The sequence below is a fragment of the Trematomus bernacchii genome, unplaced genomic scaffold, assembly GCF_902827165.1.
Source record: "Trematomus bernacchii unplaced genomic scaffold, fTreBer1.1, whole genome shotgun sequence".
Lineage (NCBI taxonomy): Eukaryota > Metazoa > Chordata > Actinopteri > Perciformes > Nototheniidae > Trematomus > Trematomus bernacchii.
In genome coordinates, this window is record NW_022988146.1 from 411,486 (window position 1) to 436,247 (window position 24,762).

General features: G+C 41.2%; 1 protein-coding gene across 1 annotated transcript in view; it reads left to right on the plus strand.

Annotated features, from left to right (window-relative positions):
* LOC117475828 (septin-7-like) overlaps positions 1-24,762 on the plus strand; it is an 87,063-nt gene that overhangs the window by 45,243 nt on the left and 17,058 nt on the right. Inside the window, 4 exon segments of the mRNA XM_034122191.1 lie at positions 8,944-9,050; positions 15,937-15,966; positions 15,968-16,038; positions 16,121-16,255. Coding sequence (XP_033978082.1) covers positions 8,944-9,050; positions 15,937-15,966; positions 15,968-16,038; positions 16,121-16,255 — 343 coding nt within the window.

Here is a 24,762-nt window from a genome sequence, read left to right on the forward strand (position 1 = left end):
TTCCCATGAACACCGGGGACACATATTCATGTATAAAAGACGTACAAAAGTGCATTTTGCATGATAGGTCCCCTTTAAAGTAACAGAACGATGGTAATGCCTCTTGTTCAGTCGTTCTCCATTGCTGGACAGCAGCATGTTTTAAAATGTACTTCACAAATACTCCTTGTTTCCTCTTGTGCAACAGTGTGTGTGTGTGTGTGTGTGTGTGTGTGTGTGTGTGTGTGTGTGTGTGTGTGTGTGTGTGTGTGTGTGTGTGTGTGTGTGTGTGTGTGTGTGTGTGTGTGTGTGTGTGTGTGTGTGTGTGTGGTGTGTGTGTGTGTGTGTGTGTGTGTGTGTGTGTGTGTGGTGTGTGTGTGTTGTGTTGTGTGTGTGTGTGTGTGTGTGTGTGTGTGTGTGTGTGTTTGTGGTGTGTGTGTGTGTGTGTGTGTGTGTGTGTGGTGGTGTGTGTGTGATGTGTGTGTGTGATTGTGTGTGTGTGTGTGTTGTGTGGTGTGTGTGTGTGTGTGTGGTGTGTGTGTGTGTGTGTGTGTGTGTGTGTGTGTGTGTGTGTGTGTGTGTGTGTGTGTGTGTGTGTGTGTGTGTGCGTGCGTGTGTATTCATGCGTGCGTGTGTGTGTGTGTATTCATGCATGCATGCATGCATGCGTGTGTGTGTGTGTATTCATGCATGCATGCATGCATGCATGATCAGTCAGACCACTGCAGGCAAGTCTTCCCCTCCCTTTCTACTCTTTTCTCTCTGCTGTGCTCCGGTTGGCTCCATCTCTATTTTGAGATGCACATGTCTACTGTGACCCAGCACGTGCCGATTCTGTCAGATTTAGTCTCGAGCTCAGTGGAATCGCAGTAAAATACTCACTCTCTAATTTCAAAACAAACCACAGGAACGTGGGGTTGTGTCTGTTGGGTGCTGACACAGTTCAGGCTGGATTTTCTATAGACACTGCCGGACCTGAAGATCCTTTCTTTGCCACAACACTGACCTCTGCCCTTGGTTTCAGCCAGTCCCATTTAGCCCCAACAAAAGAAAATGATATTTTCCAATCAATCCACCTTCTGTCTGTCACTCTGCTGTTCTGTCTTTATGTTCCCCAGATGTTTCATTTCACACTTTCTGGTTCAGGCCTCACACATGGCTGTTAGATTTGTGTGTTTGTGTATGTGTGTGTTTGTGTTGGGTGCTAGTTAGTAGGCCTGTCAGGATGTGAGGGGGCCAGCTGCTGCCTCGGGCGGAGAGGGAGAGACAGAATGGGAGAAAGAGACGGAGGAATGTCAGGACTTTCATGGGAAACCCACTCTGACCATTTATATTTGTTTGTTTGTCTCTCTCTCACAGTCCGTCTTTCTATATCTCTTTCAACATGTACGTATTGATTCTGTATGTACATTAATGTGCTAGTGCAAAACCGTGAGTACGCTTTGGTAAACCAATCAGATTCCCAATCCACCAGTTGTAGTTAAAGTGGCCCTATTATACTCATGTTCAGGTTCATATTAGTATGTAGTGTCTCTACTGGGAAATGTCTCCATTCTTTAATGTTCAAAAAGCTCTTTATTTTTCTCATACTGCCTGTGTTGCAGCACCTCTTTTCACCCTCTGTCTGATACCAGAGCCTAATCTGCTCTGATTGGTTAGCTGACCGGCTCTGTTGTGATACAGGGAAGGGAAAAACCCCAAAAGCAGAATAGGGGCTCTTTAATTCAACTTTGCTCAGGACTTAGCGGCCCACCTGCTGCTAACAGTAATTAGCTCTCCGGTCGATTTCAACACAGATTTGCCATTCAGAATATAGCAAAAATAGGGGGAAAGGAAGGTGGTGTTTCCTGAATCCCCGCTGTCACATTTGGAATCGACCTGCCAACATAGTATTAGTAATCGTGACATCCCTTATGCCCAGTGTGCCTAATTTTGGAGGTTTGCTTTTTTTTTTCAGTTTGGGAACCTGGTTTAATTATAATGTAACTGCAAAACGGACAGTATTATAAACATTATGCAATCTCCCACTGGCCAAATTAAAAACAGTCCCGCTGTAATGCTTGAACACAGAAGCCCTAATTCTGTTTTTACCATGTAATACTTGAATGGACCAACAAACTAATTGTGCACTACTATTTGTTAATGTAGGGAATAGGAATCCCCCACACTAAGGATGAAATGAAGTACAAGACTGAAGCAAGGATGGAGGAGAGAAATGGAAAAGAAGGGAATGTGATTGGAGGCTGGGTGACACGCAGTCAGAGCTGTGGAGAGATGGAGTGATGTCTCAATGAGAGGAAGAGAGAGGAAGAGGAGCAGCGGGGATGTGCTGCAGGCTCAGTCGTCCATCACTGACGTTTAGGTCATTAGTCTATTTACAGAGAGCTGGCACTGCGCTTCCACTTGTCATGTGGAACCAATATTTAATTAAAGCTGAACCAGGGAGGCTAATTGGGACGAACCTGCCCTAAGGGGGGGGGGGGGGGAGCGAGCGAGCGAGCGAGCATCTGTAACGCTGGGCCCCTGTCAGAGAAACCTACCTGTCAGTTATAGCTAATACAGCCATTTCATTGCAGAACTTTAATTGGTAAAATGTAAACTTTTAGAATAGGGTTCAAAGTTATCCTCACAGATTCTTCACAGCCTTCTTAGGCGCCGTTTACACGAGGAGAAAACTGCTTGTATCTGCATAGTTTCGCGTGCGTATAGCCCTATTATTTACACGAGGCCGATAGAAACTGACCCCACAAACGATAAAGGGTCCCAAGGTGGATAGATTTGCAAACGAAACGCTCTGGGGGGTCAACCGAGTCCGTGTAATCACCTCGATACGAATATTTCCTGAAAAAATAGCGATAGCCCCACCTCTCCCCACCTCTCCTGCTCACTGCTGTAGCAACTATCAAAAATAGCTGTGTTAATTAAACGCACAAGGGGTTCTTGAATGAAATAATATTATAAAAGGCAAACCAGAATTGTTAACGCCCAATATACTCCTTAAACAAAATAAACAGAGTCAGATTTCATGCATTAATCCATTATATTGACAAAGGAGCGATCTCACCCGGTGTTTGTAGAGAATATCTCTCTTTCTGAGCCGTCCTCTCCACGGAGACGTGCTTCTTGGTCGGTCGATGCAATATCCACAGATTCGGTTTCTTTCAGTTAACTTCCCCGTAGCATTTATCCATATGCTGAGGAAATGACTATATCCCGCTGAATACCAGCAATCGCCACACACACTTCCTCCTGTCAGTAGCTACTGCTAGTGCTACTGCTACTGACCATGCTACAGATATTAGTGCAAAATATACAGCTCCTCTACCACAACCATCAGCAACAAGTGGACATGGAGAATTACATGAACTACATGTTGCTAAATACACCGCGGGGCATAAACAGAAGGGTAGCCATGGCAACATTGCTGCGGGGCTGCTCGGGCTGCTCTTCTTCGCTGCTTTTGGTGTATTTTGGCGGAAGTTACAGCGCCACTTACAGTCCCGGCATATGTACTACAGCGTTTCCAGCGGCCTCGTTTGAACAGACACGTTAAATGAAACAAATGCATGTGAACGGAAGACTTTTTTGAATATGCATACTGTGCATAAACGCAAACGTTCCCGTGTGAAGGAGGCCTTAGTTTCTGAATGAGTTTTTGTGAAAGCTGTTTAGTTTAGTTAGGACAGCCAACATAATGTTTGCTGAGAATCCACTGAGATGTTTGCTCACTGGGCAAACGTGTGCCTGCATTATAGTTGCAAAGCTGTCCTTTTCTGCCCCTCCCAACATGACCCCTCAAACTTAAACAGGTTATGCTAAAACATCTCGGTTTTAGGAGTTTTAAATTTAGCAAAAGTTATCATTTTCAAAGCAAAAACACATTTGTGTGTACGTAGCCGTGGACAGTCAATTTTCACTTTTAAGTAAAATAACTCCTGATGCATCTGTGTCCCATCTGTTTGAAATTGGCTTCCCAAGTGATATAATTTGAAGGATAGAAAAATATCTTGAAAAGTTGTTCATACTGTTGGAACATGCCAATTCAATCATTTTTAAAGATTATAAGCAAATAATGACGTCTTTTAGTCTTACTCCAAAATGCTCTCATCTTAAAGGGCCCATGTCATGCTTTTCCGGTTATTACCCGTCCCCTTGTGTGTTATGAAGGTTTTTCTGCATGTAAACGGTCTGCAAAGTCACAAACCCTCAAAGTACACCCTGTAGCGAGTAAAACTCTAACACAGAAAAGACGTGTCTATGCTGCCCCAGAACGCCTCGTTGGAGATTTCTCTTTTTCCATTGTTTTCTTCCTGGGTACAGTGACGTGCCCATACCCAAATGACCCATTGGTCCAAATGGACCAATCCGTGGAGCCGTTACGTTACGTCCGCGGAGCCGTTACGTTAAGTCCGTGGATTTGTCCAAATTGACCAATCGGCAGATTTCCTCACACACACACACTCAATCTTTTCTCAGCTGCAGCTCCACCGATTTCTCTTCCCTGAGACGGCGGGACGCGGCGAGGCTGTGAGTCGGTGTGTGAGCACACACACAAACTCCCAGCCAGGCTGCGGGTGTGTGTGTGTGTTCGGGCTGGTTTCGGGCTGGGTTTCGCTGTCTCGCAGACGGCCACTGGGCTCATAGAGAGGGGGGGGGCAGGAGCTCCAACAAGCCGTGTAGGACAGAGAGTGAATACACACACTATACAGAGATGCTGTATGAGAAACCAATGAGATTTTGGAAAATTGCACAATATAAATCTATTTTAGTATACCTCAACAATGGAATTATGATCAGTAGAAATGGCCATGACATGGGACCTTTAAAGCTGCACGTATCAGTATTTTTATGTTAACAATAGATAAAAGTAAGAGGTGAGGCTTGATTGACAAACCCACTGTAAAGCACAAACGGCAAACACTATCATACAGCAGCCAAACACACAGATATTATTCTTTAAGTTGCTGGAGAACTGTACAAAGCTAAAGGGAGTTATATTGGACTTATATTTGTTAGCTGGACAGAAACACGCTACAAACTAATGCAGATATTTGTTATTTCACTGACTTTTGCTAACATGTTTAGCATAATCATTTTCAAGGTCGCTATGGTAAATGTTTCAAGACGGGCATGATTTGGAAAAAATTACTAATAATAAAAATGTTCTCACAACTAATATTTCCCCCTCCGATTTGGATATTGCACTTGGCAAAATTGCGGTTTAGATACATTTCGATTAATTGTGCAGCCATAGTTCAAGTTTACCATTAAATCCATCACATCTGTTTACGTCTTTTTAATGGCTGGTGCAGCTGCAGCCTGCATGTGAGTGCGCTCTGTTAGGCTAGACTTTCCTCTTCACTTCCTGCTGTTTGTTAAGTTGAGTTTGCATTGACACTATCCTACCAATAGAGCAAAGCTAACAGGAGAAGCAGGCGACCCCCCCCCCCCCCCCCCCTCTCTCAGTTTAGATAACCTCCCCTCTTCTTATGACTGAGGAGAAGGAGCTTCATACAGCTGTGCTATTTCATCATGAAACAGCTTTGTGTGGACGTGTGTATGCGTGCTTGACCTCTGACTCCAAACAGTCCGATATACGTTTGAGTTTGTGGAGAGGCAGTAGAATACACAGAGATACAGTGTGTATTTAACTCTCACTGGGACAGAATATCACCTATAACTGAGCAAACACACGGGCACACTGAGGAGTTAAGAAGGTAAAGAGGTGAATCCACCAGGGTTGGATCCACGCTGCTATGGGCTGATGGAATACACAGATGTTATGAATGGATGTTCTCCCCCAGCAGGTGGCTGATTTAGAAGAAGATAAATGGAGAATCCATAGAATGGAAAGAAAAATGTAGCAGGTGCACTGGCAACATTTAAAAGTTTGTCCCCTGGAAATGATCAGCAAAGATCTCTGTAGAAACCTTCCAAAGAGAAGCTTCTCATGGATGTTAAGGAAACTTCTGGAGCAACGACTCGAAACACAAGGAGAACACGGGAGAGCTCGACAATTCAATTTATTGAAAGTTATGGCCGGAGAATTGACCAAGACATGTGCTGCAGCCACAAGGCTCCTGCCTCACCAATTCTGAAGCTCTCTCACCAAATCTCAAGTATTTATCTAGCTCTAGACAAAACTATTCTCAAGGGAAGAGAGAAATTGGCTCCCCAAGGTTGCATGCCCGAACGCTGACGACAGGAGAGAGTGATAAACTGGGTCAAAGGCAGAGGCCTTGGTAAATGTTTCCCCAACTATGGACACGACTGACTGTAGCCTTACAAATAACCAACCTGACGAACCATTAAAAAACGCAAATTAATTACATTACCAAGTTTGTCCCAAAGATGCTCCTGTAACACCAACATGGATGTGTACCATGAATTACATGGCTATTAGCGAATTAGCCAGCCTGAGCTACATATTTTGCACTGAGTGGAGACATCTGGACATCAGTAGGAACCATCACTACCTCACTGTAACGGCACACCTGCATAGTTTGCTCTAGGTGTGGTGAAACAGAGGAAAGGCATTTTGCTGAACCAGTTTGTTGAAGTTACACAGGAGTGGGAAATAGTGGACAGGGTCTCCACTGTAGGAACAGATAGAGCTGCAGTCTGAGAGCAGGGATAATATGCTGTGTGTAGCTCACCTTACACAGAGGGAGGGCCACAGCTGCTTTGTCGACGCTTTAGCTAAGTGTCTGAAGAACAGCTCGATTCTTGGCAATCATTTTATAATAAAGTCAAAAACCCTCTGTTTTCTCTCACTAGTTCTTTTATCACAACACCACCATGTCTTTGTTTTATCTCCCCCAAAATACTAGTTAATACTAGTATTTAATTGATTACAGATTATTATTGTCAATAACGGAATTATACATTTTTAATCAATTGACAGCCCTAATTTAAACATATTCAAACTTTTAATTTGATACATTTCATCCACAATATAGTAACCTAAACATGTAGCGCTGTCTGCCCATACCTGATAAGAGATATAAAGGCAGGGCTCTCTGACTTTTTATCTCCTTGATCTCTCATACCAGAGACAGTGACGATGCAAAAGTCATCTGTGAGGCCATCGACTTATCTGTGAGGCCATCGACTTATCTTTGGATAAAGAAGTTCACTGCATGCCCTTTTCAAGACAAATGCATGGGGAAAGATTGTGGCTTACAATGCGACTGCATTTTGTATTCTCTTCTCCTTGCCCAAGCCTTTTAATGAAACCTCAATTGTTGTAAGGCATCAGTTCCAGTCTAGCATCTTCAGTCAATGCTCCAGAAGAATTTCCTTCACAACTTTAAAATACTTAAAAACCTAAATAATTTAAACCGGTAGTTCTAAATGAAGCGGGATTCTGATGTCTCTTCCTCGTTAATATTTGTCTTGTAAATGTTTGGTAAACTACTCTGGTCAGTGTTGGTCACATCGGGTCGGGGTAGTGGTGGCATCAGATTTTCAAAGGCTGTGTGATGGTGTATCTGAGGTCTTTCTAGGACAAGCAGCTGTCCTTTCCTCCAACCAAACACTCCTCCAAGGCCTTTCATGAGACACGAGCCAGATGCTCAGACGTTAATCACAGCATTGTGTGTGTGTGAGTGTGAGACTGTGTGTGTTTGGGGAGGCTGCGCTCTTTGTCAAGTAAATGTTTACTGTGTGTTTGTGTGACTACTGCATCCCTCACACCAGAATGGGAGCAGACAATGGAACGTTGGCACAGAAAGCAGAGTAAAAGGAAGATTTATATTCAGTGTAAATTTACTTGTCCGAATACATTTTTCACTTGTCCAATCTGGACATGCCTGTTTTTCTTTTTCTAAAATTATTTGACATACCCCTTTTCAGGCCCATCAGTACATAAATGGTAGGGTCCCCTTTCAAGCCCTTAATCCACTGTTTTCTGACAGAATTGATTTCAATGTTCTAACCCTGAACACACCATTTCACCATCGACATTTTTAAATTGTATTTAAAGAAAAAGCCCTAACTAAACAGCAGGGCTCTATTTCAGTATTAACTAAAGAAAGAAAAACAGCAACAGCTGACATCAAATCTTTGCTGAGCCTAAAGATAATCATAAATAAATAACATAGTGAAAATAAATATATTGCAATGCTCAAAACAGCAGCATCCAACCGTCTCTAATCATAATACAAATAAATGTATTGCAATGTGCAAAACAGCAGCATCCAACGGTCTCTAATCCTTGGATATTACATGTCACTGCCTGCATGCACGGAGCACCTGTAGCGCGGAGATCATCATATCATTCTGTCTTGTATTACTTGACAAAAACAAAAAAACGGTTCGTTCGCGGGCGCGAGCCGGCTCTCGTCGTTCACTTAAAAGAGCCGGCTCTTTGAAGGAAACGTAAAGCGGTCGCAAACAACAATGGCGGACACGGACAATTTGCGAATGAGTTCTGCCTTTTGTAAGCTGAATTTATAAATAAGTTGTCAATAAATATGGGCGAAAAACGTCACTTGAAAGATGTACCAGTCCGATATTGTAAATAACACGTCCCGGACAATCGGACGTGTGCTTTTTCGCACACTGTATGTTAAGGAAGTGTTTAGTGAAAGGGAGGCAGGAAGAGAATGGGGATGTGAGGGAGAGAGGGAGCTGGAGAGGACACTTTTTATTCCCTCCATCTGAGAGCTTTTCGAGCCGGCACACGAGCCCCTGACCTTCTCCCTCACACACACAATGGTCCTGCTTTATGTTCTCTGCTGCAGCTCCAGGCCCTGTGTGTGTGAGAGTGTGTGCATGAGGTTTTGCATGTTTTATTGTGTGCCTGCTTGTAGTTGAGCTTATTCATGCATGCACATAACATGTGGCCAGCAGGCTGCCTTCATCTTCTCATCTAAAAATGTTTCATTGCTCTGCCATAACATTTACAAATAAATAGATTCATGACCTTTTTATGTATTGTAACATTTGTGTGTGTGTCCTCAGGGGAATCTGGTCTGGGGAAGTCGACACTCATCAACTCTCTGTTCCTGACTGACCTGTACTCCAAGGATTACCCGGGGCCCTCGCAGCGCATCAAGAAGACTGTGCAGGTGATTATTTCTCTTTAAGGACCTTCACATCGGGCGTCTCACCTGATTTTCAGGTTAGGCTTCATCACGATACAGATAAGGCTGTAAGAAGGTTAAATGTTCCGATATTTCACCACACCCAGACATCCTCATAATACACTTTTAAACAATGGCTGAAACTTAATTAAGTAATGCAGTTATTGATGCGCTGTGATGACCTCACAGAAAATAAACAATGTCATTTCTGCAGCACAGATTCAATGCCTAGTCCGTTGTTTGCAACACTTGCACATGGACAGTTGTTATTTGTTTCATGTATTGTATAATGTGTAAATGTATATGTTCTCCATGAAGTAGAAGGGACCTATATAAAGTGGTTCAGGAATGAGTCCTAAACCCGAAAAGGAGTTAGCATTTTACAGTTTGGTTAGAGGCCTGAATAAGGTCTGTGGTTAACACAAGCTGAAGAGATGTTAACGTTTTGTTCCAATACGTCATTAAAAACTCTACACGTTAAAGTTCTGAACTTCTATGCTATCTAAAAACAGCGGTTGCTAACAAATGCGAACATTTAGCCGCCTTTAGCTTAGCAGTGGTGACGTGATGTCATGTGACTGTAATGTTTATTTATAACCAAACTTTTTTTTAAACGTTTTACTTCTGCCGATTGCATTTATGCTTAAAAAATCATAAAGTGGTGTTAATATGTGGATATTATCCTTCCAAAGAAAACGTGTAGATGTCTTTGCCGTGTATTTACCACCAATCTTATTTTCTGCAATATACTCAAATCCAATGGGAAATTCCTTTGCTTTTTGACGAGGTAGCCCTTTTAATGCTAACTTCTGGGTCGGCCTACAAAAATGCGTCATCACTGCACCACTCTTCAAAAATAGTATACCCAGCCTTCCCTGCCTAACCACAGCCATGACAATGATCTGTCATGAGATATCTACGAACATTTGGGAAACATGCATTTCTGGATATAACATGTCTGTTACCTGACTCTTCAGACGCCACCTTTGTCTGAACGACACGTTCACTCCGCAGACCTGACCCACAACCTTTGTTATCTCGCCTCAGGCAAAGACGGGCTGACCTCTCCATAACATGTCCCACATTCCTGCTGCTCTCACAAACATATACACAAGTGTTTGGAATCACATCATGTGGAAGATGTAGCCCGCTGGTCAGTGTAGTAATGAGATACTCAAAACTTTAGTGTGGGAGAGAAACTCCCTCCTGAGGGACACCAATTGACACCATGCACAAAAACCTATAGAACACACTAAAAGAGAGGGAAAACCCCAAAAAACAGGGGCCTCTTTAAAGGTAATAATGTACACTATAAAGTGTATACAAATGAATATTAGGCTTCGAAGCATCATTGGTTGGAACAGAGGTTAAAGCACATATAGATGAATAAATATAGGAAGCAAGTCATGGAGTCTTCTGGAGAGGAAGAAGAGGTAGGGGTTGAATAGCATAGGAAAAGCAGGGTGAGAATAAGGATGGAGGATCTAAGAGGGAGACAGCAAGGCCACAGGGCCTGGTTTTATCCTTTTATGGTCATGACAAAATAAGAAGGGGGCAGACTACATCTGGAGCAGCGGGGAGCAGAGAGGAAAGAAACGGTCTGTAAAAAGGGAGAATGGTTGTGAAGGAGAAAGGGAAAGAAGGAAATAGAGGGTTAAAGAGTTGTTGGACATGAGCAATGCAGCCAAGAGGAAGAGGAGGGATGCAGGAGGAAGAGGAGGGATGCAGGAGGAGATGGACAGAGAAGCAGTGAGAGAGTCTGAGGACTTAATGAGAGGTGACCAAGGAGACTCAAAGAAAAACAGAGTCATTGCATTCGCCCTGGGGCCTGATGGGGTTAGTAGCAGGGCAAGAATGTTCCCATGAAACCTAACACACACGCATACGCACACACGCGCACATGCATACGCACACACACGCACACAGCTAAACGGTTGAAAAAACATAATCTTCTCTTTAGATGGTTCATATTTTTTTTAAATCATAACTGCACTTTTGTCAAATGTTTTTGTAGAAGGACTTGTGGTGTTTGCAAAACAAGCATCACCCACACACATCCACAACACACTCCTTGAAGCCAACTCTTTAATTTGCTTTTGGTTAGGCAAAAGTGTTTCTGTTTAGGAAGAGGAGTGATAAAGATCTCTCAGAATCAAGATTGTTGCCGGAAGTCCCCACGGAGAATAACTTTGTGGTAGAAGTATTCTTTATACACCCATGGGTACAACTTCAGATAAAAATGAACACATAATGAAACCCGGTTTGATGATTGACAGGTCACAGAACAATGGGGGCTATCTACCCTTACCCACAATTGAAAGTAATTCACACAGACTCTCTCCTCTTTGCTCTTCTCTCTGTGTGGAGCAGCAAGTTCAGCTTCAGAACAAAGTGAAACACAAACAATGGCATCAAATATTATTAATATGTCGGGTAGTAATACATTTATTTATTTTCTTCTCAGAGTGTACCAGAATGCGTAGTTTATATATTAGTATGTATAAAAATCTCCTGTGGGAGAATCCCCCCAGACCCCCTTCTGGGGTTGGGTTTTCAGCATGTGTGCCTTTTTATGTTATACAGTCCAGCTTTGATTCCATCATCTCATTAAACCTCTTTTAAAAGCATACTTTAGTTCTGGGATATAAGGGATATAAGGGATATATGCACTGTACTTCACTTTCATTAATATTGTATGCTGAAAAGCGTATAGATTACGGCACAATCTTTTGTTGAATAGATTTGAGTGGTTCAAAATTTCGGGTCGCGATTTATTGACAAAGGAAAAACGTGGGTCCCGAGGCCTGACCAGTTGAGAACAACTGCTCTAAATAATAGACCCTGCCTATATTTTTGTATGTTTCTTTTAAGATGTCTTCCTCTACCCAATGACTGTTGAGTGGGGCAGGAATGAGTCCCTAAACCCTGAAATGAGTTAGCATTCCACGGGTCATGCAGCAAGTCAACGCTTTTTGGGTTTGATCCCTAAATGAAAATCTATGGCTAACAAAAGCTGAAGAGATGTTCATGTTCTGTTCTATGAGATTAAATATGTAAGTATACGTCATTACAAGAGACTACTACACGCCATCACGCCAAACATTAGCCGCCTTTAGTTTAGCAGCAGTGTCATCAAGTCATGTAACCGTGCTATAGTTTGTTTATGGGCTAACGTTAGCTTTTTAACTTCTAGCATTTACCCATCTATAAACATAAAAGTTTTGTTACGATTACGTCACTTCCGCCGCCTAAAACCCAGGAGGTATACGATCTAGCACTACACACACACACACAGACACAGAGACACACACACATTTTGTCTAACCTGCTAACACAGTTCTGTGTACTGTTATGCTGTTATGTTCAGTCATCGTTCTTATGTTCAACATGAATACATTTCATGTACGTATTTCTTCTTTCATAGCTATTTTCCTTCATACTTTCTTGCCGTGAAATAGGTCTTAGGGTGCATTCACACCTAATAGTCCGTTTTCAGGTGTGCACCAGACCACAGTTTGTTACATTGTTTCATTTTTCAGAAGGTTCAGTTTGCGTTCACACGGGCAAAACTCAAACGGACTATTAACTTTAAACACAAGTCATGTGCACGGAAATGCTGTTCAACCATTGGTCAGACATTAAGGGGGTAAAAACGCAAATCCCGGCAATTTCTACCGGAGCCTCCGCCATGGAGCATCGGCACTTTCGACAGGTTATTCTCATGCTGCTGTTAATCTGGAGATCAACAGACTCTAGCGGCCCGCGCATATGATTATATAATCAGACAACGTCCGTTAAAAAACATTATAACATATCAATGAGAGACGTTCTGCAGTAAGGAGGGGCGTTTCACCGACGACAGGGGTTCTTAATTTGATGTAGTTGACGGAGCATTTTTACTTTACACGACACTGTTCAACACTTCATTCTGCTTCACTCTTTAACTAAACAACCGCGGATGTCTTGAAAGACTCTTTCGCTAAAGATTTTTGAAGACATCCGTGTTCTTGTGACACGTAAATACTACGCTTCCTATGTTTTGGTGCGGACTGCGTTCACACCAGCAATGAACCGCTCCAGAGTTCGCAAGCAAGCGTTCCGAGACCACCTATTTTAGCGGACCAGAGTCCGGTTGTTTAGTTCACTTAAGAGGTCTCGGACTGTGTTCACACCGACCCAAATGAACCGCACCAAGCGGCTAAACGCACCAGGGTGCATTCAATAGCCTATAAAAGGCTGGTGTGAATGCACCCTAACATTCTATTCAAATTGGTCTTAAAAAGGTCTTAAAAAGTCTTAAATTTGAGTTGGTGAAACCTGCAGGAACCCTGTAATATGTGGAGAGTTTTCTGTGGAGGAATTCTCCTTTGAGTCGAGGGAGCCATTGCTTTGCTAACTTCTGGTGGGGCCTACAAAAATGTGTCATCACTGCACCACTATATAGTAGTACGCTTTTAAGAGGGTCTTCAGATATACTTCTACTGAAAAATGTATAAAGTGAGGTCAATGTACTATGCAGGGATACAGTTTCTTAAAACATCATGTTAAATGTGATTTCCTGTCATGTATTTTTGTATTGCTGTTAGCACCACAAGCTAAATTCCAATTCACCTTCAGTGTAATGAAGTGCCAAATCACCAGCTATTAAGCAAAATGATCGACACGGTTAGACACCAGAAGATTTTTGCTTCATTAAAAAAAACTCTAAATTGAATGGTATGACTGTCCTTGTGCACTGTGTCCTGATGGATTTCAGAACTGGTCAGGTGATGTGGCTGATGCTTCAGTTTCAGCATGGGGCGAGACTGTTTTGGCGAGACTGAAAACATTTAGAACATTTTGCTCCCATCGGTCGGTCAAAAGAATCTCCGACCTCCTGTGAACCTCATGAGCGCTACGTGGGCATCCATGGGTCAGAGTATTTATATTCCAGAACAATCTCTCATGCTTTGTCGCTTACTCGAGTTCCCCCTAATCGGATTTCTTTTTAAATGATGGTGTTGAGACTGATGGCATGTTTGTGGTTTCCTCCAAATCTGTTTTTCTTCGCAGAAATGCTGGAAATAGTAGATTTGGTTTTGAGATGGCTGACATGACATGCACAGACACTTACAGTACAAACACACACTTTAACGCGCTGGGTGCACAATTAAGCTCAGTATGTCAAGCGGCTGCGGTGCGTGTTTTTATATATATATATATATATATATATATATATATAAATGTGCTCAGCTGTAAAGCAGACAGATTCTCTGAAGGCTTGTGAAAGCTGGATTCTGTTGTTTTAGAGAAAGAGGGCTGTAGTTTGATTTAAAGGGCCGGTCCTAAAATAACTAGATGGCCTTGTGAAAGTATGCGGTGAGGCGAGGGAGCAGCAAACAGGCTGCAGGAAATGATGGATCTGTGGAGCTGATGTGGAGACATGTGACTGAAGTGTGAGGTGGAATGGTTGGTCTGCTTTTTGTGTTTCAGGCTAAAGCAACAAGCAGAAATAAATCAGGCTGTTTTGGTATTTTAACAATAATATGTTGGATCTTAAATCACTTTAGCAATGTGTGCTTCTTTAAGTATACTGAGGCACTACAGAAAGAATAATCAGCGGAACAGTTTTACCTTTTTATTTTATGCCTAATATAAAGAATATTGGTTAGCTGAAATCTTCCTTGACTATATAGAGATGGTTGCAGATTTAAGGCCATTTCCCATAACCTAAATATTGACATTATGGTCACAATTTCAAAATGTATTATCAATTTTAGTTTTATGCATTTTCCTAGAGACACATTTCCTTTTTATGAAGTCATACCCACAGGCGACTATGAGGCAATGCGGTATTTTTCAATCACAAGGTTGTGGGTTTGTTCACAGACAACATGTATGTATCTTTGGGCAAAATGCTTCACCTTAAGTTGGCCAACGGTGTGTGAATGTTAGCTTCATTGAACATGTGGCAACTTGCATTGCAACGCTGCCTCTATATGAATGGGTGAATGTCGACTGGTAAATGTAAACACCTGTAAATAGGTGGATAAAGTGCTATATAAATGCAGTCCATTTACCTTTTACAGTCTGAAAATGAAGCAAGACTTATCTTTAGTATCTTCTTATCTTTCAACTGAATTTATATGTTTTGGGTTTAATAATGTGCTTCAAGAGATCAATTGCTGATGTTTCATCAACCATCTATCTACCGTCTACAATAAATACATCTCTGCCATCTCAGTCTTTTATTCATATCCAAAACAAAGTGTGCTTTTACCCAGCATCTTCAAAATAAATGACAGTAACTCCACTCGTATGCCCTGGCATTTCTACCAGTGGTAATCATTTCTCCTTTACCATAGCACCATCACAGCTCCACATATTACATTCCATTAGCAGACACTTTTATCCAAAGCAACTTACGAGTGCAATAAACCATCAAGATACAAACCATAATGAGTGCTGGTGCATTAGTGTCGAATGGGCTAAACACTTTAAGTGTTATGTTTTGTGTATGTTCTGGGTTTAAATGTCAGTGTACATCGTAACAGGTTAGCTTCTGTTTGCGGCGGATGATATGTTTTAGCTGCGGCAGGAGCACAGGCTTCGAGTGTCCTCACACACACACACTGATATTGGTATAACTGAATCTCCCAGCAGGCTGTGTGGGTGCATGATGTATCATCAGTGCTCAGAGTGGGAGAGGGTAGTGTCACATAATTAAACTAGCGGGTGACTGTGTGTGGGCACGTTCGTGTTAGCAAGTTGTACTGCATTATAAATTGAATATACACTGTTGACTCTGCACTTACTCAGATTTAGATGTGAGGAACAGGTTTTGATTCAAACTTGTATTGCACTTAATTGTGTTTATGTCTCTGTGTTTCAGGTGGAACAGTCCAAGGTGCTGATAAAGGAGGGGGGGGGTCCAACTGACACTCACAATTGTGGATACTCCAGGGTTTGGAGATGCAGTGGATAACAGCAACTGGTAGGAGCATCATCAAGGTGTATCCAAATGTTCTTTATGCTCATCTGATTGGTTTCTCTGACTGATATCTCTTATCTCCCAGCTGGCAGCCAGTCATTAACTACATTGACAGTAAGTGTGAGGACTTCCTGAACGCAGAGTCCAGAGTGAACCGCAGATCCATGCCCGACAACAGAGTGCACTGCTGCCTGTACTTCATCGCCCCCTCTGGACACGGGTAGGTCTGCATGAGATCAGGTTGTAATAAGATGAGGTTAATATGACCAAAGGCCCAACAGTATAAGGCAATGATAAGATAAATGCTCTTTTTGGCATTTTTAAAGTTGCATTTCCCTACATGTCGGTGCCAAAAGTAAATGCCATGTTGGAACTAGAAAATTATTTTAAAATATTTAAACCATATTGAACATGTCATTTTACTTTAAGCCCACATAATAAAATATGTGTAAAATATTAAGCTTATCCATTCATTCTATGTTTTTCTTGCAAAAATACCTTTGGGTTTTGGACTAATAACATATTTAAAGACATCAACTTGGATATTAAGAAACTGATGGCCATTTTTTTACAATTGAACTTTTTATAGATCAAACAATAAATCTATGAATCTAAAAAATAATCAGCAGATTAATCGATAATGAAGATAATTGTTAGTTTTAGAATTGATTGACAGTATTTCCTGTTGAAACATGACATAAGAGATCAATCTCATGTTTTTCCAATGTGCTTTCATCGATCTGTCAGTCATTCTAATGTACAGTGTGTTCAGCATACAGCATCCTCTGTCCTGAGACCAGGTAGTGCTAGGGCTGTGCGATTATGGCAAAAATCATAATCACGATTATTTGGGTCAATAATTGATATCACGATTATTAAATACGATTATTCATTGACTTTGAAAAAATCCATTTATTGAACTTTAAAACAAATACAAATAATAACATAAAATTCAACTGAAAAACCAATACAAAAATAAATGATACATTTAAATAAATAATATCAAAATAATAAATACCAATAAACAAGATCAACAAATATTTTGGAGCGCACTTCCACAAGCTACTAAACATATATAAATATGATAAATACAAATAAATGAGACCAAAATGAATTGGCTCAAATATGTTGCAGTGCACTGTCACAACCTAGCAAAGCTAAATAATTGTTTTTTTCGATTATGTTGTTTTCGTAATTGTGGCAGGCCAAAATCGTAATTGCGATTAAAATACGATTAATTGCACAGCCCTAGGTAGTGCACAAGGAAACACTCCTAAAGAAACCCCATAATTATCAGGGAAAACATTTGGGGAGGGATCCCTCTCCAAGGACAGTCAGACATGCAATAGATGTCGCGTGTACAGATTTAAAAAAGATACTATGAACATAGACGATAGAAATGTTAATTTGAACCTATATAAGAAAGATCAAGGAGAGTGTCAAAACTCTTCCATGTGCCACCCAAATATCTTGAGTTAGAAACATGCATTTTTGGGACATAAGTGCAAACAGATAAAGGAAAGAAGGACGGAAAAGAGGGCTGATAGAGGAAAGATGCAAGTTGAACGTCCTAACAGTCTATCACTCGACACCAGGTTGAGAATCAATAATCATGTACTAATTTATTCTTGCAAGAAGGAGCAGAGTTAAATCACATACAAAGGATATGGTTTAACTCACACACATGGGATATGTTGCTCAACGGAGCAGGAAAAAACATCAGGCTTATATAGTCCAAAATACAGGAGATAACAACAAAGTCGTAAATCGAGGTGGCGCTAATATCAGCCGCGGGTGTCGGAAAAGCGTCGGGTCATCTGTGACGTCTTCTGGACTTCCTTCACGCCTCATAGAAATTAGATATGTAGGAGACAACAAGTATGTGTCTGTCTCCTCATAAAGATCAACAACCTGAAATGCCCTGCCTCCTCCTATCATAAAGAGGCAGCTGCAAGGTCGTACACAGTTCAGAGTCACACATGATATCAGTGCATTAAAACAAACCCAAAGAGGAGACAACATTTTCTCCAACAAAGCCTATAGCAGCTTAAGTAGGGGTTGGTTCTAAGCAAGCCAGAGCCAGCCCTGACTATGAGCTTGGAACTATAGAAAGAAGGTATGATTTGGTTGGTCAATAATCTCCCTGAGCCAGCCTGTTATATTTGAAAGGTTTTATTAACAAACATTCATCTGTATTGGTGTAAAAGAAGTTCAGTTAGATAGAAATCATGCAGCTTTTAAGATAAAAACCTGCAGCCCCTCTGAAGTGAAAGGGTTTATTCAGCCTCCATCGTGTGTGTGTGTGTGTGTGTGTGTGTGTGTGTGTGTGTGTGTGTGTGTGTGTGTGTGTGTGTGTGTGTGTGTGTGTGTGTGTGTGTGTGTGTGTGTGTGTGTGTGTGTGTGTGTGTGTGTGTGTGTGTGTGTGTGTGTGTGTGTGTGTGTGTGTGTGTGTGTGTGTGTGTGTGTGTGTGTGTGTGTGTGTGTGTGTGTGTGTGTGTGTGTGTGTGTGTGTGTGTGTGTGTGTGTGTGTGTGTGTGTGTGTGTGTGTGTGTGTGTGTGTGTGTGTGTGTGTGTGTGTGTGTGTGTGTGTGTGTGTGTGTGTGTGTGTGTGTGTGTCCCACAAATGTTATATAACCCATTTCTGATCATGCTCAGTAGAGTTCTGCTCTCCATCACTGAATCGACCAATCAGAGTGGAGCAGCCCACAGCCAAGCCTCTCATCTCAGACAAACACACTCTCTCATCTCACAGTGTGTGTGTTCCCTTGGCATCACTAGAACATTCCCTGCTGGTCAGTACTGCTGCAGCACCCGCCTTGGTTAAAATGTGGAGTGATGTCTCCACATATCCCAGAATCCACCCATCTACTGCGGCTCAGTGATGGAGAGCTTTGATCCACTTAGATTGTGATCTCTGTAGTTTATAATGCTCGCTGAATGCAAGGTGTCTAAAATGTAATTCATTTAATAGCCAGAAAAGATGTGGATTGATGCTTTCTATTAACCTGTTGAACCCCTTCGACCCGCCCCCGGGCGCATAATCTGCATATCCATGTAACGGGAAGAAACTCAGCTAAATGATGATGTGAACCATTTTTAGCAAAAAAAAACGCAAGGCTAACGCTGAGCCTCTGAATTAGTCCTGAGCAAAAAAATGCTAACGCCGTTTGCACAGAAAACACGGTATAACACAACGGCAATATGTCTTACCTTTGTCGTTGTCTGATCAAAAGTTGTCTTCAATGGCATTAAATCAATAAAAACGCTGCTGAAGGTTAATCCATAGGTTAATCCAATGTGTCTGTGTCACTTTGAAATGATTTCTGATAATCCATAAGCAATAAACCTACTTTTCCGTTTTCAGATTTCAGAGCGTGAGATAGGTTTCGATTTGGGGAAACTGCATGCGCATAGCCCCCACTTTTTTTTGGTAACGTTGGTGTGTATGTGGAAATTCCCCTTCGATTCTATTGGCTCTAACGGTTAAAAAGAGATGTCAATCATCAAAATCGACCAATGGGTTCCAGAGAAACGGCAAAAATGCCCATTTCCACCCAAATGACCCCAGAGGTGGAGTTTTTTTTGCTAAACCTCTCTAAAAAGGTCAAATGTCACTTGTTTTGCATCAATCTTGATACAGGGTACTTATTATATGTCGTACTTTAGATTCCTAAAGCTTTTCAGGCCCTGACACACCAGGCAGTCACCAGAGAACTCGCCGACACAGACAGTTCCATCGACGAGTTCTCCTGCGTATTGGCCGTGTGTCGCACTGGAAATCACCGCAAAGACTTCAGCCGAGCACGTACGAACTGCGCATGCGTGAGTGGCAATAACTCTCCTTACCAGCAGGCGGCGGTAGTGTGTATTCGTCATTCAAAATAGGCAACAACCGGAAGACAGAGAAGAAGAACAGACTGATATAAACAAACAAATAGCGTGTGCGTTCCATTTTCACTCTCGTCCATCGAAAACATGTTTTAGAATATAAAAATACATGAATGATGAAATGAGCACATAAAGTGCAGACATACTATAAAATCACAGTTAATAGACCTGCATCTGATGATCGCAGTGTTCTGGCGGGTGTGTAGTTTATTGAGTCAGCAATGTAATAATGGCCACTTCTTGCTAAATTTACGATGAGATGAAAAACCGGACTTGACCAAACAAATCACGGAGCTCTCAGCAGAGGACAGCCGGGGACGCTCCCGCCGATATCAGAGATGTCCCTGCTATGTGTGGGAGGTAAGAGAGGACATTTAAGGGCTATGTTTGATGTCTTTAAGTATCACCTGCTGGGGTTTAGCTGCTGTCTTGTGCCTTAAATCGTTTGTTTACGTCCCTCACTTCCGTTTCGCTTCTCATTTACTAGCTGAACAGCTGATCAGAGTGGTTTCTTGGCCCGATAGCTTGTGTCCGACACCCGGCCGATTCAACATGTTGAATCGGCCGGGTGTCGACCGTGAAAGGCCAAATAAGGCGTGTCACGGCCGAGGGTTCGGGACACACCAAATTGACTTTGGGCGACAAGGAACCCGTTTTCGCCCAACAACGCAAGACGGCCGATATCGGCCTGGTGTGTAGGGGCCTTTAGTCTACCATCCCATCATTCAAGGGTAGTTTTCACTATAAGTAAAAAATAATTTTTGGAGGGACACTATAATTTACAGTTTTTTACTATGTTCAATCTGAATTTTCTTTAAAATAAAAAACATCTATATTGATTCTGACTTTTCTACATCCAACTCACAGGTTTATTATTACTTTGAGGAAAAAAGATTATGAATTTTCCTCTTTTAGAAGTGTAGTTCTGGTCATTTGTTCTGGAAATGTCATTTTTGAGCCTCAGACCTGAAAAACAGGCTTGGGGCTTAACAGGTTAATGAGTTATTAGTGTGAATGCTGTGCCACAGCATTCCACTATAGTTCTTCGAATCTTTATTCTTCCAACTTTTTCCAAATATTTTAGACTTTTTGAAATATTCAGCTTTTTAAACTGTTTTTTAAAAATGGAACTCAATGGGAGGAACCTTAAAATCCTCTTTTAACTACACCGTGCGCCAAATGCTACTCCTTCCACATACTTTCAGCTTTAAAATGATCACAAGACCTTCAGCTATAAAACTTATTCTTCAGATTTTTGATATCTTTTACAGTTTTTGACTTATCAACGTTTAAGTTTTGGTACATTTTCAGGCCGTTTTCGATTTTATATTGGGTGTCTATGGGACGACTCTTCAGGGCTAGAGTGTGTGACATTATCACTTAGAGTGTAGAGGGTCTTAAAAATCTTCGGAAAAAATATTTTAAAACTGCTCTCAGAGTCAAAATATACACTCTATTCAAATAATTTCAAAAGATTTCAGGAGCATAATTAGTCTGGCCTGCTCAATTGCCTTCATCATATCAAACGGACCCACCGTTCTGGCCCAATAGTGATCTGAGTGACAAAACGTCCACCTAGCTCCCAATAGACTCCCATGTTAAATTTGTCCGGAACTTTCTTCAGAACAGAGTAAAGTAAACTTTTTTTATAGGAGCCATAGTTTTTGAACAGGTGGCAAAATTGTCAGATATAATCCTCAATGCATTCTTAATGGCACTCAGTGCTGCAGCTGGTAACCATGGTGTTGCTGGGCAGATTGAAACCTTTGATCTCTGGGCTCACACGGGTGTTATAATTATTTGTTATGATTAGGTGCTCAGCACAGAAACAAACACTGACAAACACACTGGACTTTAACAGACTGTCTCAGCCTATTATTTTCTGTCTGATGGAGACTTCATACTGACTTCAACATGTTCCACATATTTTATACATTATTAGTGACGTATGGTTTTAGTCAAAAATATTCTGCTGCTTTCCCAAGCCTTTTTACTTTCTTTTCTCTTCTTAATACACATTCATTCACTACTACTTACATCTGATATGTAACTCTTTCAGCCTACTTTCAGCTACAGAAACCATTCAACTATTACATTATTCAGCTATTTCAGGACATTGAGGCTATACATGTTGTTGTTTATACCTTTTTTAAACCTTTTCTTTTAAATATTAAGCTTCTTCACTATTGTTCCTACTCTTCCAGTTTAACATTTCACTTTCAAGTTTTCAACAAAGTCATTGCAATGCATTTGAGCTGTAAGGGTGCGTACGGGTGCTGGAAATCCTTGAAAATGCTTGAAATTGTACGAGGTGTTTTCAAGGTTTGAAAAGTGCTTGAATTTTGGGAATGGTGCTTGAATTTGGGATAAAGTGCTTGAAATTGTAAATGCTTTACTTCGCTTTTTAGATTAAAAGAAAATAAAGAAGTCGGAGCGCGCTTAATTGCTTCGCTTTTACATAAAACAGCTCCGCTCCGGCCTTCCCGCGCAATGCGCGTGACCGGCAAGTGTTTTTGTTACGTGTGTGACCTGGGCATTCTGATGAGAGTGATAGATGACAGTATGCCAGGAGGTTGCCGTTTCAACGAGCGTTGGCTAGCAGAAGACAAATACAAGCCATGGCTAAGACGAGGGTCAAGCGAAGCCCAAGAGTAGCCTCCTGCAAAGTGTGCAACAATAACGATGCGAGAGTCTGCGCTGACGAGCCACACACCACACGAAAGGTACGCCATAGTAGAGCATTTTAGATTAGGCTATCGTTGTATGTAAAATACATGACACTTTTCTCTGTGCGCGGCAAAACAAGCTCGCCAAAATGGCTTCACTAGTCTGGCAGTATTTTAAGTGTCCGAAAATGACAATAAAATAGCGGTATGCAACGTGTGTGTGAAGCAGAAATCCTGCAGCTCCACCCGCTGTGACGGACCGGTGAGCGGAGCAGAACACACATTAAGAGTTAGACCTAACACACTTAGCTATTTGATCTACCTCTGGAACAAGCTAAACTAGTTATAAATATATTTATTCTTCACTGTCGGGTCGCTCATTACTGGATCAGTGAGCTGCAGGAGATACTGACGGGCTGTCAGGAGAGAGAGAGAGGGGGAGAGAGAGAGGGGGAGAGAGGAAAAGAGAGCGATATCGGTATCGGCCGATACTGATTCCGGCGATCGGCTCCAAAATTGGCGATCGGAGCATCCCTAATAATTGTATATGATATGTTTTATAATGATTGATCATTAACCTGTTAAGCCCCAAAGCCCCCGTCGGCGGGTCTTTTTTTTTTCACAAAAAAAATAAAAATAAAAATCTTTTTTTTAATTTTTACATTTTTTATACATTTTTAATTTTAATTTTTTTTCTTTGAATGGAATGAATACCTATGGTGATAATTCAATGTAATACATCATTTTTATAGTCTGGTACCTGAAAAAGGTCAAATGGCACTGATGGAACCAGATATACCCAAATGTGCCGAAAGCTTATTCCGCTTGGAACTTTTTTTTGCTAAACCTCTCTAAAAAGGTCAAATTGAACTTGTTTTGCCTCAATCTTGATACAGGGTACTTATTATATGTTATAGTTTGGATTCCTAAAGCCTTTAGTCTACCATCCCATCATTCAAGGGTGGTTTTCACTATAAGTAATGTTTTTTCTTTAGGCGGAGGTAAGAATTTACCTTTTTTTACTATGTTCCATCTGAATTTACTCTGACTGAGAACAATCTATATTGATTCTGACACTTCTACATCCAACTCACAGATGTAACCTTGCTTTGATAAAAGAAATTATTCATATAACCCTTTTAGAAGTGAAGTTGTAGTCATTTGTTTTGGGCATGTCATTTTCGAGCCTGAAACCTGAAAAACAGGCTCGGGGCTTAACAGGTTAAAGTGTTCTCAAAGCTGGTAAAGGTGCAGCTAGTTTGAATGACTTTGTATACTACAGAGTAGCTTGTGAATTTACTCCAGGTGGAACTAAAGTCTGATTTAACACTTGGTTATATTTCACATCATTCATCCACATCTGTAAAGTAACTAAAGGTATTAAATACATGTAGTGGAGTCAAAGTACACCATTTACCTCTGACTTGTGTTTACTGCCAACCTAAAAGTACCTCAAAAATAGTAATCAATAATATATTGAAAAGTTATTTGGCTGATTGTTTTATATTGGCTCAGCCAGGTTATATGGGATGCCCAGTCTACGTACAGATGGGTCACTCATTTTGAAATATTAAACGTTTTCTTTTCTAACATTTTTAATTTTTCATCCTCATGTAGAATGCTATTATGAAACACACATTTGGTTGTTTATAGCATAAAGAACATCTGATTTAATGTGAGGTAGGGAAATAATCATTTGAGTATAAGTATGTGTATATAAATATGTAATTTACAACAGCTGTAAGATGCTTGAAAAGCTTGAAAATGCACCTTGAAAATGCTTGAAAAGTGCTTGAATTTGACTTTGGAAAAGGTGTAAGAACCCTATTTGATTCAAATCATTTCACTTTTCTGCATTTCTCCGCTAAGTTCAGCAACACACTTACTTGGTTTTTGTAGCTAAAAGCAGCTACAGAGACCATTCAGCTAATAACATATTCAGCTTTTTCTGCATTTTCAGCTAAATTCAGCCACAAACGTTCACAGTTTACAGCATTCACACGCATTTTCTGCAGGAAATGCATTTTCTAGTTGAACTGGTTTCTCTGAACATTTAGACATGTTTAATTTCCGTTCTTATCTTTACATGTATTGGACAGCACCCAAGTTTTTATTTCTTGTTCCTGGTCTCATTGGTTTTGGGACTTTTACTTAAAAGTGACTTGGGAACCTA